At 28.0% G+C, this 14,405-nt stretch overlaps 1 protein-coding gene across 1 annotated transcript; it reads left to right on the top strand.

Moving 5' to 3' along the window:
* The first annotated feature begins 5,239 nt into the window (after positions 1–5,239).
* LOC119685827 (DNA-binding protein Ets97D-like) lies at positions 5,240–7,729 on the top strand. Its single transcript, XM_038100214.1, has 7 exons — positions 5,240–5,414; positions 5,478–5,571; positions 5,637–5,706; positions 5,760–5,892; positions 5,976–6,223; positions 6,301–6,562; positions 6,961–7,729. Exons 1-7 carry the CDS (start codon positions 5,363–5,365, stop codon positions 7,392–7,394), a joined length of 1,293 nt encoding a protein of 430 aa, XP_037956142.1. The 5' UTR covers positions 5,240–5,362; the 3' UTR covers positions 7,395–7,729.
* Positions 7,730–14,405: the final 6,676 nt, after the last annotated feature.

Here is a 14,405-nt window from a genome sequence, read left to right as displayed (position 1 = left end):
TTAATAAAGCAAAGACAAAGACTTATGGGCTCTGTATATGTCGGGAAAATGCAAGTAGATGTTTAACCTAAATAGGCTTTCAAAATTGTGCCATTAGGAGGAAATAGTTAATGGTGGCTTCCTCCTCCTTTCCTCCTTTAACGCAGCAAAAACCGTCATATGGCTGTAATGGCCAAGTAAGTTTAAGCTAATTTGTATCTATTTTCATTTAATTTACATTAAAAAAGCTAAATACGAAAAAAAATAATACAAATTTCGGAGGAACAGTGATTGCAATTTCATTCATGTTAATTCGTTTAAGTACGTGTCATCAATTATAATGATTTATAATAAAATGTTTCTAGAAAATTTTAGCTGATACTAAAATGACTAAGTTAATAAATTTAGAAATTAGGTTCATTATAAAATTTTTTGTGGGTGTTATTTTAACAATCACAAAATCATTTCGACTTTAATGAATAATTTCTCTGAGCTCATTAAAAAAACTGCCCTGAAAAAAAAGAAAAAACTTATTGATTATACAAAAATAAAAAAATTAAAGAAAAATTCACGGAATTAAATTAAAAAATCGAAAAAAATTTTTTTTACTGTTACTCAGTTCTAAGACAGATCTGAGCTCAAATTTAATTTAAACTGCAATGACAACATAAGAAAAAACACTTTTTTGTGGTTAAAATTATCTATACATGCTAACTTACTGACAGAATGTTTACAGTATGAGTAATCGAGGCAGAATCCACTTAGTTTGTATGTAAACTTTCTGAGAAACTCAGTTCAGTTTACTCAAGCCTCAGCGAAGACATGACGTTATTCGCCGTGTTGAAATGCTGATTTCAGCAAACAATCATCGCAAATGGCTTGCATGTATTAAGCCAATATTTGCCAATTATGTCATCGATCGTCTAATGGTAGTAACTGAAAACTGGGTCTGTCTTTAAAAAGAATCACTCATGTGTACCTTAAAATTGTGTCAATAGATGAGATAATTACCTTTTTAAAGCAAATTGTCGCACTTTTCCTTATCTTTCATAATTTTTTCCATTACTGTAGTTGTTAACAAAAACACTTTCAAGTTTTATTTTATCTTATAACAAACTCAGTAATTGTTTCCTTAATCAAAAATTACACTTATAAAAATTTTAATTATTTAATGCTTATTCTAATAACTTATTCTAATACAATAAGAACAATGGTTGCAATTAATATGCATTTTAGGTAAATATTGTGTATAAGATTTTTAGGTATCTGCACACTTATTAGTACTGTCTATAAATATTACTCGTTGCATCTCAAAATCCATGTTACTAGCAATACTTTTTATCTCAAACTTGAATTATGAAATTAATGTAGCCTTATATTATATATAACAACCTTATATTATATATAAAATTTTTAGATGTCATGTAAACATTTTTCTCAAAGACTCCTATTAACATACATACATAAATTGTCTATATGGTCAACACATGTTTTCAGAAGAAAATAGAAATCTATCAGCAAAATCGAAATAAAAACGGGACCCAGTGATGTAATATAACTTAAAAGGTAGAAAATTTACTACCACAGATTAATAATTTACTCATCCATATGTAGATACAGCTACATAACTACATATAGGCGCTTTCTAAAGAAAATATCAGAAAACTGATAGCTTCTCTTAATAAGACAATCTTAGCGATAGCAGTACCACTATCGAAATAGGGTGATTTGGTGCAACTGACCCTCAGCTGTTTTTGTTTTATTTTTTTTTATAAATGGTGCTACTGTGAATAAATATGATTAAAAACGAAATAAAAACGATATCTCCACAAATGGTACAAAACACAAAATTTAAAGCTTCATAGCTGATTATATACATAAAATCAGTACCTTAATTTGTGTACTAGTATATACATGATATTAATAACAGTATTAAATTATTAAGTTTATTAATAAAACGATTTTTATGCATTCTCTACATTTAAAATCATTCGTATTTCAAAAAAATTATCAAATGATGACTTCCATTTTATTACATAGAATGCATCAACCTTTTAAGATTATTTTGTTTTAAATCCATCATATTATAGATAGAGGTTAGAATATTCTCGAGGTAAGGCATGCCTGACATCACTTTGTACTGTTTGTGCATCCTAATGAGACATCCTCCCAAAAGTGAAATCTGGTACCATGGAATCCAAATATCTACATGATTACGGTAGGTTAAGACGGACAACAACACAGTACTCTGTCTTACCAACCATTTTATTTGGCAAATTGCTTTAGTGGAGGACACACTAACACATCTCTGTACTGTACATATTCAAACAGAAATTATACTCACTTTATAATAATTGATGTTCTAGTTATAAGAATAATAAGCGATGTCAGTAATACTTTCTTTAGTGGTGTCCAGCACATATCTATGGCGGTTTTCCTAAGTTCATAAGTCCTTTATTACTTTTTGACTACAAGTATTCTAAACTAAGTTTATTGTTGTAAAATACTTCGCAAAATTTTCATCTACAATAATTTATTCTTTAATAGATGCAAGTATGTTTATCTATTCATAATTTTTTTAAGTGTGTTTTGTATTCAAATAGATGTCTACTTTTAGATAAAACTTTTTTCTTATTAATCGAAACAATCTAAACAATTAGCTAAGTTTATGTACTTCACTGTTTAAGTTGTAAAGTTGACGCCAGTTTTTACTACTTAAATGTCGCTTTTGTTTAGATAAAGACTTGTTGCGAAGATAGCAGATAACTCGTATATAAATACGGAAAGTATAAAAAAGTTGTGAATGATTCTAGTAACATACTACCATATAATTAGAAGAATGTGCAACTCAAAAAAAAAATTGCTCTGTAAATTCTTTGCTCCCAAAGTATTTACAATACTTTATTTATCCAGCACTACTTCTCAATTATCTGTGTAGTGCCTTCAGGGGTATCATTCATCTACATAAAATAATTTTTTCAGTTACTACATTTATATAAAAACTTAGTCATTTAGACATTTTGACATAGACTTATGAATTAGCTAACAATTTGTATAATATACTTGACAATTTAGGACCCAATCTGAGAATCGGACCCACATTTCCAGAGCGTTAAATGCGCCAAATTTACGAAAAATTGTTTTATATTGTGCACATAACACCCAGCTGGGGTAATCGAATCAATATGGTGTTTTCTGTCAAATTCAACTATCGTCGAGACGTTGTATTTCTCTAAACGCATAGGTAGTCATTTGAAAATTTCATCATGAACAAACTGAAATGATTTCTTAGCCTAGTTAAAGCCTAGTGTGGGGTAGAGATAAGCACCCACAGCCATTATATAGTAAAAGTGCGTAATAGCACTAACTCAAGAAGAAGAATAAAGAAGAAACTGGGAATTATGCAGTCATATAGAGATTGATTGTGTCCTATAACAGCACTTCCATTATGTGAAATTAATCATGACTACTATATTAAAACTTATGTGTTTGATTGTAATATGAATATAATTAAAGCCGTTTTAATATATGAATATAGTTTTTTACTGCGTTTAAATTGTGAGACTAAAAGTACATTAAAGCAATCATCGAGATTAAAGAACTAATCTAGTTATTTAATCACAGATTTCCTATGCTAAAGTTAATTTCGTTTTGGTCAAGATTAATTTTTAGTATCCATAGAAATAGTGATTATTTTTCTGTGCAACTCTGCAAATATCTTATTATTATTATATTATTATTATTATTATTTCCATACTCCATTAGGAGTTTAAAGAGTCTAAAAAAGTTTTCCACTGGTTTATATTTTGTGCTATTGCTCTCAACTCCTTAAACGATTTGCCAGTCTATTGCCGAACTGCCCTTCTCTAGGTCATTGCTAGTCTGCCTTTGCTCCCCTTGGGGCTCCAAGTAAGTATACCATGCAAGATATTTTCATAAGGCTTACGGAGTGTGTGCCCAATCTAACCATACTTATTTTTTCTTATCTCGTTGTTTACGTTTGTTTGGTGCATTTTTCTCCATAACTTTTCATGTTGAAATCGTTCTAGGCCACCATATGCCTAAAATGTTGCGCAGGTATCGATTGATAAATGATTGCAGTCTTCCTTCGGTTTTGGAACTGGCAAGCCAGATATTCGATCCATATAGGCATACCGATTTAACGCATGCTTTTATTAATAACAAGCGTTATTAATAACATTAATAACATGATAAATTTTTTCCTTAATGTTGCTACGTATATTCCAGGTTCGTCATATGTTGCGCAACGTAGCAAATGATACGCGCGCTTTTTTAATGCGGCTATTGATATATTTTTTCGCACCCCCATCCACCAATATAATACCCCCTAAAGCAGTTAAGTTCTCGGTGTCTCCGATGTGATGCCCATTGATTGTAATGCGATTTGAATTTTGGCTTTTTATACGCATTGATTCAGTTTTACTGAGAACAGTACACTGTCGTCCTTATTTAGCCTCCAACTGATGCAGCGGTTTGATTTGAGGAAAAAAAAACAAAAAATAAAATTGCAAATTGTACAATATATTATGCAATATATTTGTTATCGAAAAAGGGTTAAAAATAATATTCTAATCACTTTATTATACTACTTTCAAAGCTAACATGCACAAATTAATTGGTACTTTATTGTATATACTACTTTGGCACAAATCTTAATTTCTAATATATTATTAGATTTATGTATTTACTTTTTTCTACAACAATAAATTGTATTATTTTTAATTAATAATAATGTGGAAAATCATCACGCACCATTGTGTAGCATTAGGGTTTCTATTTTTGTACTGCGTGATATTTTCACCTCATTACACAAACTTTTGAATATTATGTGAACAATTTAGAAAATTTTATACACAATTTTTCGAATTACTCTCAGTTTCTTTTCTTTACCATCTTTAGTTGATAGATTTGGTCGAAGAATATTATTGCCAACTTCCTCTACTTAATTGTTGCAAAATTAAAGACTTTTCGTTTTATTATTTCATTAATATAATATATGAATATTAATCAAATAAACTTTATTATGAATAAGAAATTCTTAAAATTTAATTTTGAATATTTTAATAATAATAATTTTAATACACCATAATATGTTATTAGTATATTCCAAATATTATTTTTCAAAAAATACTGCAACAAAATACAGACTTTGGCAACCCTCTGTGTGGCCACTCATACATATGTTTGACATTTGTTGGGACTTATTTTGTCTGAGCAGTAATTAAATGCTTTTATAAATTCATTCATAAAAATAAATCGAAGTTATGTTTCACAAAATATAATTATTATATTAAAGAACTTTACTGATAATTCGTATTAAGAAAGGCGAATATTGTAAGTAAAATTTATAGGCGTAAACGGCATGGACACAAAATTTGATAATTTCGAAACCACAAATTTTACGACGGGCTACGGTAAAATATTTTAAAGTGTTATATAGAAACAATTTATAATTAAAATATATTTTATTCATTCAGATAACATGTTTCAATCGGAAGGAGCAATTGATGGCGAGGCAGACGATATTATAATAGTGCACATGGACATACGAGAGCCATTGAGTACGTTAAGGTACTCTGAGAGCATACATATATTTTTTAATAGTTTTATAATCCAAATATTGTATTTGTTTCTAGACAATTGGTGGGACAGAAAATTGGACACGATTTAAGCGATTACAGTTTCATGTTACAAGATGCACAGGAGGTGTGTAAATTTCTATTCAAACTTACTTTTTTATTTTATAGTTTTTACATTAGTTGGAGCCACATAAAAACCTTGTTGATCAATGCGTCAAAGGTGAAGGTTTAGTACAAATCAATGTCCAAATACAAACTATAACACAACGAATTAACATTGTTGATGTACTGAAACCAACAGAGGCGGCATTAGGTATGTCTAATGTTTTTTCATAAGATTTATATTAACTTATTTCGTAAAAAATGTTACTTTACACAACAAATTTTTATGTGTAGCTGAAATAAACGGAAAGGAAGAAGAAAATCATGAATCAAGAGCAGATAAATATAAATCTGATGATGATTCTCAAGAAGAAAAAGATAAACCAACCGATAACACACTCGAACAACCGTGTCTTAATTGGGTGTTAGATTTAAAATTCAAAAAAGAACAAGTGCGTCTTAAAATACCAGAGAATCCATTTTTATGGAATGTACAACAAGTGAAGCATTGGTTTCAATGGGCTGTCCGTCAGTTCAACTTGGTTAGAAATTTAATACACATACCATAAATATTAACATTATATATATCATTAATTATAATTTAAAACACTGCATTTAGTGCGGTTTTAAGATGTCTGACTGGATGTTAGAAGGTAAAGAGCTATGCAACTTAACACATGAAGAATTTTGTACTAAAATACCGAAAGATCCTGGCAATATTTTTTGGACGCATATACAATTATTAAAAGAATGTAAATTTGTCTCAGTAGTACATCCGCTAGCAAAAATTGCAAAGGACGAACCGAACAGCAATCCAAACGGTCTTAAGGAGCTGAAAATTATGCGAAAATCTTCAACATTTACTCAACCCAAAACAATAAGTAAGTTAAAATTCATTCGCAATTGGTCAAAATAAGTTTTAATTTTTTATCCACAATTGGCTTATATTATATTTGCTTAGATAGTATAGAATAGTTAATAAATAAGAAACAATATGGTTCTAGCCGTGCGCAGCATTTCCAATTTCTTAAGACTATTGTGCTCCCATTTTAAAGCTAGAACTTGACTTTCATAGACCGATGTAAATTCTTTTACTGAAATTAAGTAAATTTTCAAATTCTTATTTGTTGGTCTTAGTAAGTACTTCTATTGATTCTCTAGCTAGGAGATAGATGCAGTTTGTATACTGTTACTTTGATTCGATAGTATCGAAAACGATTTGTTATTAAAGAGCTTTGATGTTGATGTGCATCTTAATATAATTAGAAACCAATTACAGATACAGACCAAATAAACAATCCAACTTTGCAAAACAACGCTGTTATTGCTAGCTGTGGTATTGGCTCCGGCAATAATGGACAAGTGCAACTCTGGCAATTTTTATTGGATATATTAACTGATCGTGAACATACCAACATTATACAATGGGTTGGAACTGAAGGTGAATTTAAACTTATCGACCCGGAACGTGTAGCACGGTTATGGGGCGAACGCAAAAATAAACCTGCTATGAATTATGAAAAACTATCACGTGCTCTGCGTTATTATTATGATGGTGATATGATATCAAAAGTGAACGGAAAACGGTTTGCTTATAAGTTTGACTGTGACTTAAAATTATTATTGGGCTATAACGCATCGGAGCTATCCACATTGGTAAATGAAAACACTTCACCTTCAATACTTCTTGATCAATTAATTGAAGATGTCTGACATGATGATGTTATAATAAAAGAGGAACCGGCTTATTTTCTAGAAATTGAAACAATGTCGGAAAGTATTTAGAAGTGTAATCATTAAATTACGTTGTACAAAATAATTTAAAATATATTTAGTACTATTCCGATTTCCCGAGTACGGTGATTTCACAACAAATTTTTGAAGATAGCCAATATCACAAAAACTAAGCTTTATTGACAAATAGCTAAAGTTACATAATATAGCTTTCTTCATCAAGATCTGTTGTGGAATGAGCGCATTTCTCAAACTTGAATTATGATATATATTTATCTCATTTTTATATATAAAACTTTTAATATACATATATATTTTATATACTCCTCTAAAGAAAAAAATCAAATTAAGAAATATTAAAAAAAATTTATTTTATGAACTGTTAACGTTTTTTAAATTATGAAATAAAAAATCTTTTTTAAATATATATAAATATTTATGCATATATTTTTTTGTATACAGAGTTACATGCACAATTATATATCACGTTAAAATTGTTATAACAAAATCTAGTTATTATACAACATTTATATAGATATTGAATATAACGTTACTTATGTAGATTTATTTTATATTAATAGTCCTAGTTGAAATATTTAAAATTTTTGCATTAACTGAAAAATTATATTTAATTTGTATTTAATATTAATTAATTAATGAATTATTTTTTTTATGTTATGCCTTAATATGTTCTTAAAAATCTCTGTTTGAAAATATAAATATAACTATATATTGTACTGAATTTATATGACTATATACGATGACAGTTATTTTATTAAGAATCGCTTGTTTAATTCCAAACAATTAAATAGCATATAATAATATATATAATTTTTAGGTCATATTTAATATATTTTTGTAACTAAAACTCCTTTACATGAATTTATACATAAAATTCTATTGTAGGATATTGAAAAATCGTGTATATAACATAGAAATTGGAAATATTTTATTCCTAATATATTTAGAAAATATATATAAAGATAAAATTTTAAAGATATACACATAATAATAATTATTTATGTTTCGCATAAAAAATACATTTTTTTCTTGTTTTTAAAGCAATATATATGTAAAATATTATATTATATAAATAATTAAAAAATTATATTGAATATATAGTTTTATATGCAAACCGGACATATATAGTATGTATTTATATTTTAGTTTTATGTTTTGAATGACATTGTTATCAGCTTCAATTAAATCTGAGTAATTAATCTATTTAATTATTTTTAAACAGATTTTAAATTGAACAGCATTGTTAGTAAATTAAATAGATTATTGAATACGATGAATTCTTTTTAATTTTTATAGACTGTATAAAATAAATCATTTAAGAGAAAAATTACATTTCTTAACATATTTTCTATGATATTTTACTTTCTATTATTTTATGATTATTAATCTAATATTATAAGATTACAAAGTAGGTTAAAAGTAATTTTTCAGATTTACAACAATACTCGCAACGTGGGTGAAGTTTGAAAATAATATGGCGATGAAATAGTTACAAAAATAATAGGTTAAAACGTGAATAGACAGACACAAGAGTTGTGTGATTAAAATTCTAAATAAACTATATCATTCACTGTTTTCAAAACATTTCTGATTTGAGGACAAGAAAATAGATGGACATTATATTGATCAGAATCGTAACGTGTGGTTCTAACATTGCAAATACAGTTATAGTAGAGTCATCGTAATCGTGATCTCGATGCACAAAATTGCGTATCCTTTGATAAAAATGAAAAGATAGAATTCGATTTGAAGTATAAATTCATGAATCTTTTAGATCCTATGTTGAAGCGGCAATATTTATAGTGACGTGACCTAGTTGATCATGAATGTAGACTATATTCATTCATTAATAAGTATTTATTTGAATTTCTTCGATAGTAAGCTAATTATAGTTATATAAATTTATCAAGTTGTTGCTGGAATCTATATCGCACTGTTGAAAATAGAATAGTTTGAAACGCCTTTAAATAACATAATGTAAATTTCCATATTGTACTTAATCGTACTAATATGAAACCGAACAAACACAACCCAATCGCTTTTCAAATAGTTAATAATGTATATACAGGCCTATTCTGAATCGCATGGGAATGGGAGTTTGTTCCCTGTTCCCAATTCTCCTATTCTGAATAAATTGGGAATGGGAGTTTTGTTCCCTGTTCCCAATTCTCCTATTCTGAATCGCATGGGAATGGGAGTTTTTTTCCTAATTTTGCACAAATTCTCTCCCTACCAAATTGTTGGGGACACAAGTTAAAAAAGTATTAAAAATAATTTAACTTAATATAAAAGTAACTGAAAATGATCAGATTTTTGAATATATTTTAATAAAATTATTATTATAATAAATTATTACAATAAATTTAATATTTTCAAAGTTATATTTTTTGATTAGTTTTCCGAATATATTTTAATAAATTTAATATAACAAAATTTTCATTTAATATATTTTATTAAAATTATTATTTTAATAAAAGTATAACAAATTTGAAATATTTAAATTTTTATTTATTTATTTTATTCACACGGGTTTTTTCCACTAATTAAAGTGTTAACTATTGTTTTTAAAACAATAGAAAAATGAAAGGAAACCAAATTCTGAAATAAATGGATTCCTAGAATAAGTTAAAATAAACTGCATTATGTACAGGTAAAACATTGCTTCTTTTTTATTGTAAGATCTGCACAGGTATAAACTATTATTAGTTCATTAATTGAAGCATGAAGGACATTTCTATCCTAATTATATAAAAAAAGTAAATTATAATTTACGCAAATTTTATATAAAAGCAGTGAATGTTTGAAAATAAAGACATTGAAGAATTGATATCATAACGTAAGGTTTTTTTTAATTAGTTAAAAATTTAGAAAAGAATTAAATTTAACATTTAAGTAACCAATAATAATAAATTTTTCGAATATATTTTAATGTGATATTTAATGTCTGATGTCTGATAAGCTCCTTCAGCAAAGAAATGCAAACAACCGCTCAATTTCACAATTGGAGCAACTGCAAACTGCTTCTTTGCTGGTTGTAGTTCCTCCGTAAGTTCCTCTAACAGGTAAATAAATGCTGGTTTATTTACTCTGTAATATTTTTGAAATCTATAATGAAAAAAAGTTTATTTTAAAACCAAATTAAATTTACATTTGTACTTACAAGAAATTAGGCAGCTCAAGTGGATTTGCAGCGTCTCTCAAGTTTCTACGATTGATCCTCTGTTTCAAAATTTCTTGCTCATGTTCTTGAGCCAAATCCTCCGCTAATATTCTAAATGCAATGGAATGCATTTTTAAAGTTTTTGAAAATTTTTTATATAAATGAACACCAACAACTGCACAATTCTTTTTATATGTTTATTTTTCTCATTAAAATAAAAGTTTTTTATTAATCACTTATAAAATTATTTATATTTATTTCTAATAATTTGTGCAGCAAACAAATAATGCGATTTTAACATTTAAATCAACATATGATACGCAATTCTTTTCTTTGTTTTGCTCATTTTCTCACTTTTCGTTATTAAAAAGTGGCATAGACTACGTTTACGCGAGTCTTAAAATCACTTTTAAAACTGATTTTAAAATTTGTTCTTAGAGCGTTTACGCACAAAAATTAAAAGCACTTTTAAGGTAGCTGTCAATCAATCAGCTGTTTAACAGTAAACAGAAATGTTGATTTTAAACATTTTTAAAATGAATAGAGTAAAACTACAAATTGTTTTACTTTTATTGCAAAAAAGAAATATAACCAAAATTGTAGAAAATAATAATGAAGCAACAATGCAGATTTTTAAAACATTTCGTAAAAAATTTACAAAATTACGAGAAATGCGATTGCAGCTCTTTAATAAAATGGCAATAAGTTCCGCTAATGAGGCTTTAATGAATGTATGTAAATGTTTTTATAAAGTTTTTCATAAAATATTTAGAATGCATTTTTGTTTTTAGCTTCCACCACGAATAAGAACTTTTAGCAAAAGGAAGAGAAGTTCGGAATGGTGGGATGTTGAAGTTCTGTAGTTCTATGACGATGAACAATGGATTGTTGATTTTAGAGTGAATCGACAAATATTTTTCAGGCTTGTAGATTTATTTAAGGATAAAATGGCACCAGCAGAAAATACTTTCGTTGAAGGGTTGAATATTCCCAACCTGAACATATGTACAATCGACAAAATTTGTCGTCCGGACAACTTATGCGAGATCATATATGCGCGTACTTGGCGAGAAAATTTCCACTTCTACATAGAAGCAATTAAAAAAATAATGTAGAAGAAACCAATTTTAAATTAATTAATTTATAATTTTTTTTATTTTTTTTTATAATAACAATATAATATATATAATATAATATATTTATAACAATTTGTGCTTAATGACAAATTTAAATAATTGAAAATAATAAACTTAACTTAAACTAAACTAAAATGTTTTAAATATATAGTCATCATTACGGTAAAGTTAAGATTTTCAAATAGAGAATAAAAAATAAACAAGTTTAATTAATTTAGATTCTGGGATGCAATTAGGCTTTTTCTATATTTTTTGCCGTCTAACAATTTAATTATTTGTTTTTCTGCAAATATTTTAATTAAACATTCTTTTTCCTCTTTCATCCAATTTTTTCTTTTCATTTCCTTTTTCTCCATATTTTTAGTTATTTGGTTAGTGTTATTTGTAATAAAATTCAAATTATTTGTACCTATTTACTGTTAACAGCTGACAATTCAAACCTTAAACTGCTTTTAAGGTGTTTACGCAAAGATTAAAAGTGACATTTCTTACTAAAAGTGATGTTAAACTACATTTAGTAAGCTAAAAGTGCTTTTAAGCGAAATTCAATTTAGGGTGTTTACGCGATCTTAAAATCGATTTTAAGAGCCTTAAAACAACTTTTAAGGCTCGCGTAAACGTAGTGATAGTTGCCAAAATTTAACAAAACAAATTTGAAACTGTTGTTGTTCTCAGAACTGCTGTCTCCCAGGCAATTCAGAATAAGGGAGCTGTGTGTTCGGGAACAGCGTGGGAATAGGGAGTTTTGTTCCCTGGGAGTATTCAGAATAGGCCTGATAAATACTATAGATTGTCCATCTGTTTGTAAGAGTGTCACCACATGATCTAATTGATTTGTATTTCGCATTGAAGGCATTTGTTTCAAATTTAACCAAAGAGCCGGAACAACAATTATTAGTCATGCATTACTTACCATAGGTGGTACACATATAATTCATCTATAATAAGTACAATTTTAAATAAAAGTTTTCTTTATTTCATGTTTTTATTTCATTCATAAAATAAATTAAATTTTTATAAAATGAAATATTGTTTATATTTATATTGAATATTGAAAATTTACAGTACAGGATGGTAATTATAAACAGAAAAGAAGCTGATGTGCACAGACGCTCCCTTACTCAGAATCAGATAGTAGGTATTCAACTTGCAATGAAGTTGAAATAAAATTAGTAAAGACTCGTGCCGTCTACCTCAGCTCCTTCTCTGTTCGCTATACCGAATCCAGGAGTGACTGTCTAGATGTACTCCGGCTGAATGGAGTACTGGAATACTGGGAATTTGTTGGCGATGTGATTTCTGATGTAGATGCTACATTCGTGGCAAGTGGGTCCGGATTATGCTCTTCGCTGTTTATTAGGAGTGGTGGATTGATATATGGCGCTCACTGCAATATTCATGAAGTTGACCATAAAATGGCCAATTTATTGCGTTGTCAGCGCCATTATTGCCACTACCCGTTGGTGGATTTTCAAGTTGCTAAAAAAATCAGATATTAATATTCTAATAGATTAAAAAGGTTTTTAATTTACTTTGTATTTCTTTATTAAATTACTCCAAAGTTGCTTGAGCCTTTCCAGTCATCATTTGCACCGCATTGCTGACCAACTAGCCTATAAAATAAATATTTTGTTAAAAACATTTATTTAGTGTCCGTTTCAATTACTTACTTCTAGCATTCTCGGGAATTTGTTTGTTTCTGAGTGAACACATTGTCTAGCCGTATGCGCGCTGCAATGAATGCATCCACCATCTCTTTGCTCCCTTTAAATAAAAAAAATTATTTTATAAACGTATTGTTAAATCTGTAGTCAATAAATAAAATACTTACATCTTTCTTTCTGCTTCCATTTTTGCGACATTGCTAAGATTCATTTTCATTACTTATCATAAAATTGAATAAGTTAAATTTAATAAGAGTCAAAAATATACATAATAAATAACCTTGCCGGGTCAATAGCATAAATTTTCACAATTAGCTTTTTGAAATCAAGTAACTAACAATTTTGTGCCAAATATTTGTATTTATCATTAAATAAATGTGATGCTAATATTTAAAAACATAAATATTCATAATATAAAGAAAGAAAGATATAAAAAGTAATTATTTTTTTGTCAAAAGTTTTCAAATTATTTAATTTATTTATGGTATTAAACCTCTTATAAAATTTTCAAAATGATAATACTTAATTTACCCTACTCGAAATTCTGGTAAATACCAACATTTACTGCCATTCCGACATAATTTACTATTTCCCTCAATTTACAATCAATTTATTCGAACTCGCACACGACCGCTATTATATGCTTAAACGTCCAAAACGTTTATATTCCTGTGCAGACAATACCTTTACAAGTATTTTTTCTTTCCATCGATATATTTGGCATTTGGCAATTTGGCGATGTCGTCATATTTTCGTTAAATTCGCAAACCAACTACCAACAGTTTGGTTGTCACAGGATAACCAATGCACAGTTATAGTCTTGCAAGATAATTGCGATTAGTAAGAAAAACAGTTTGTTAGTGAACGGGTGCGTGAGGAAAAATCGTGCTACTGTGTAAAGTATAAGTTTCTTGTAACAGTGGGTTTTTCTTTTGGTGATTTTTGGTTTTTGAAGCATGTAAGTAACGAGCTAAAAATATATTAAAATTACTTAATATATAATTCATAT

Source organism: Teleopsis dalmanni, chromosome 2, assembly GCF_002237135.1.
Source record: "Teleopsis dalmanni isolate 2A chromosome 2, ASM223713v2, whole genome shotgun sequence".
In the NCBI taxonomy this organism is placed as follows: Eukaryota; Metazoa; Arthropoda; class Insecta; order Diptera; family Diopsidae; genus Teleopsis; species Teleopsis dalmanni.
Note: the sequence above shows the minus strand (reverse complement) of the source record. Positions and strands in the feature narration are given on the sequence as shown.

Excerpts from the sequence above, each read along its gene's own strand:
- LOC119685827 (XM_038100214.1), top strand. The coding sequence starts at position 5,363 with ATGGACACAAAATTTGATAATTTCGAAACCACAAATTTTACGACGGGC. Across the intron at positions 5,415-5,477 it reads AAATTTTACGACGGGCTACG|ATAACATGTTTCAATCGGAA; the intron begins GTAAAATATTTT and ends TTATTCATTCAG. Across the intron at positions 5,572-5,636 it reads GAGCCATTGAGTACGTTAAG|ACAATTGGTGGGACAGAAAA; the intron begins GTACTCTGAGAG and ends ATTTGTTTCTAG.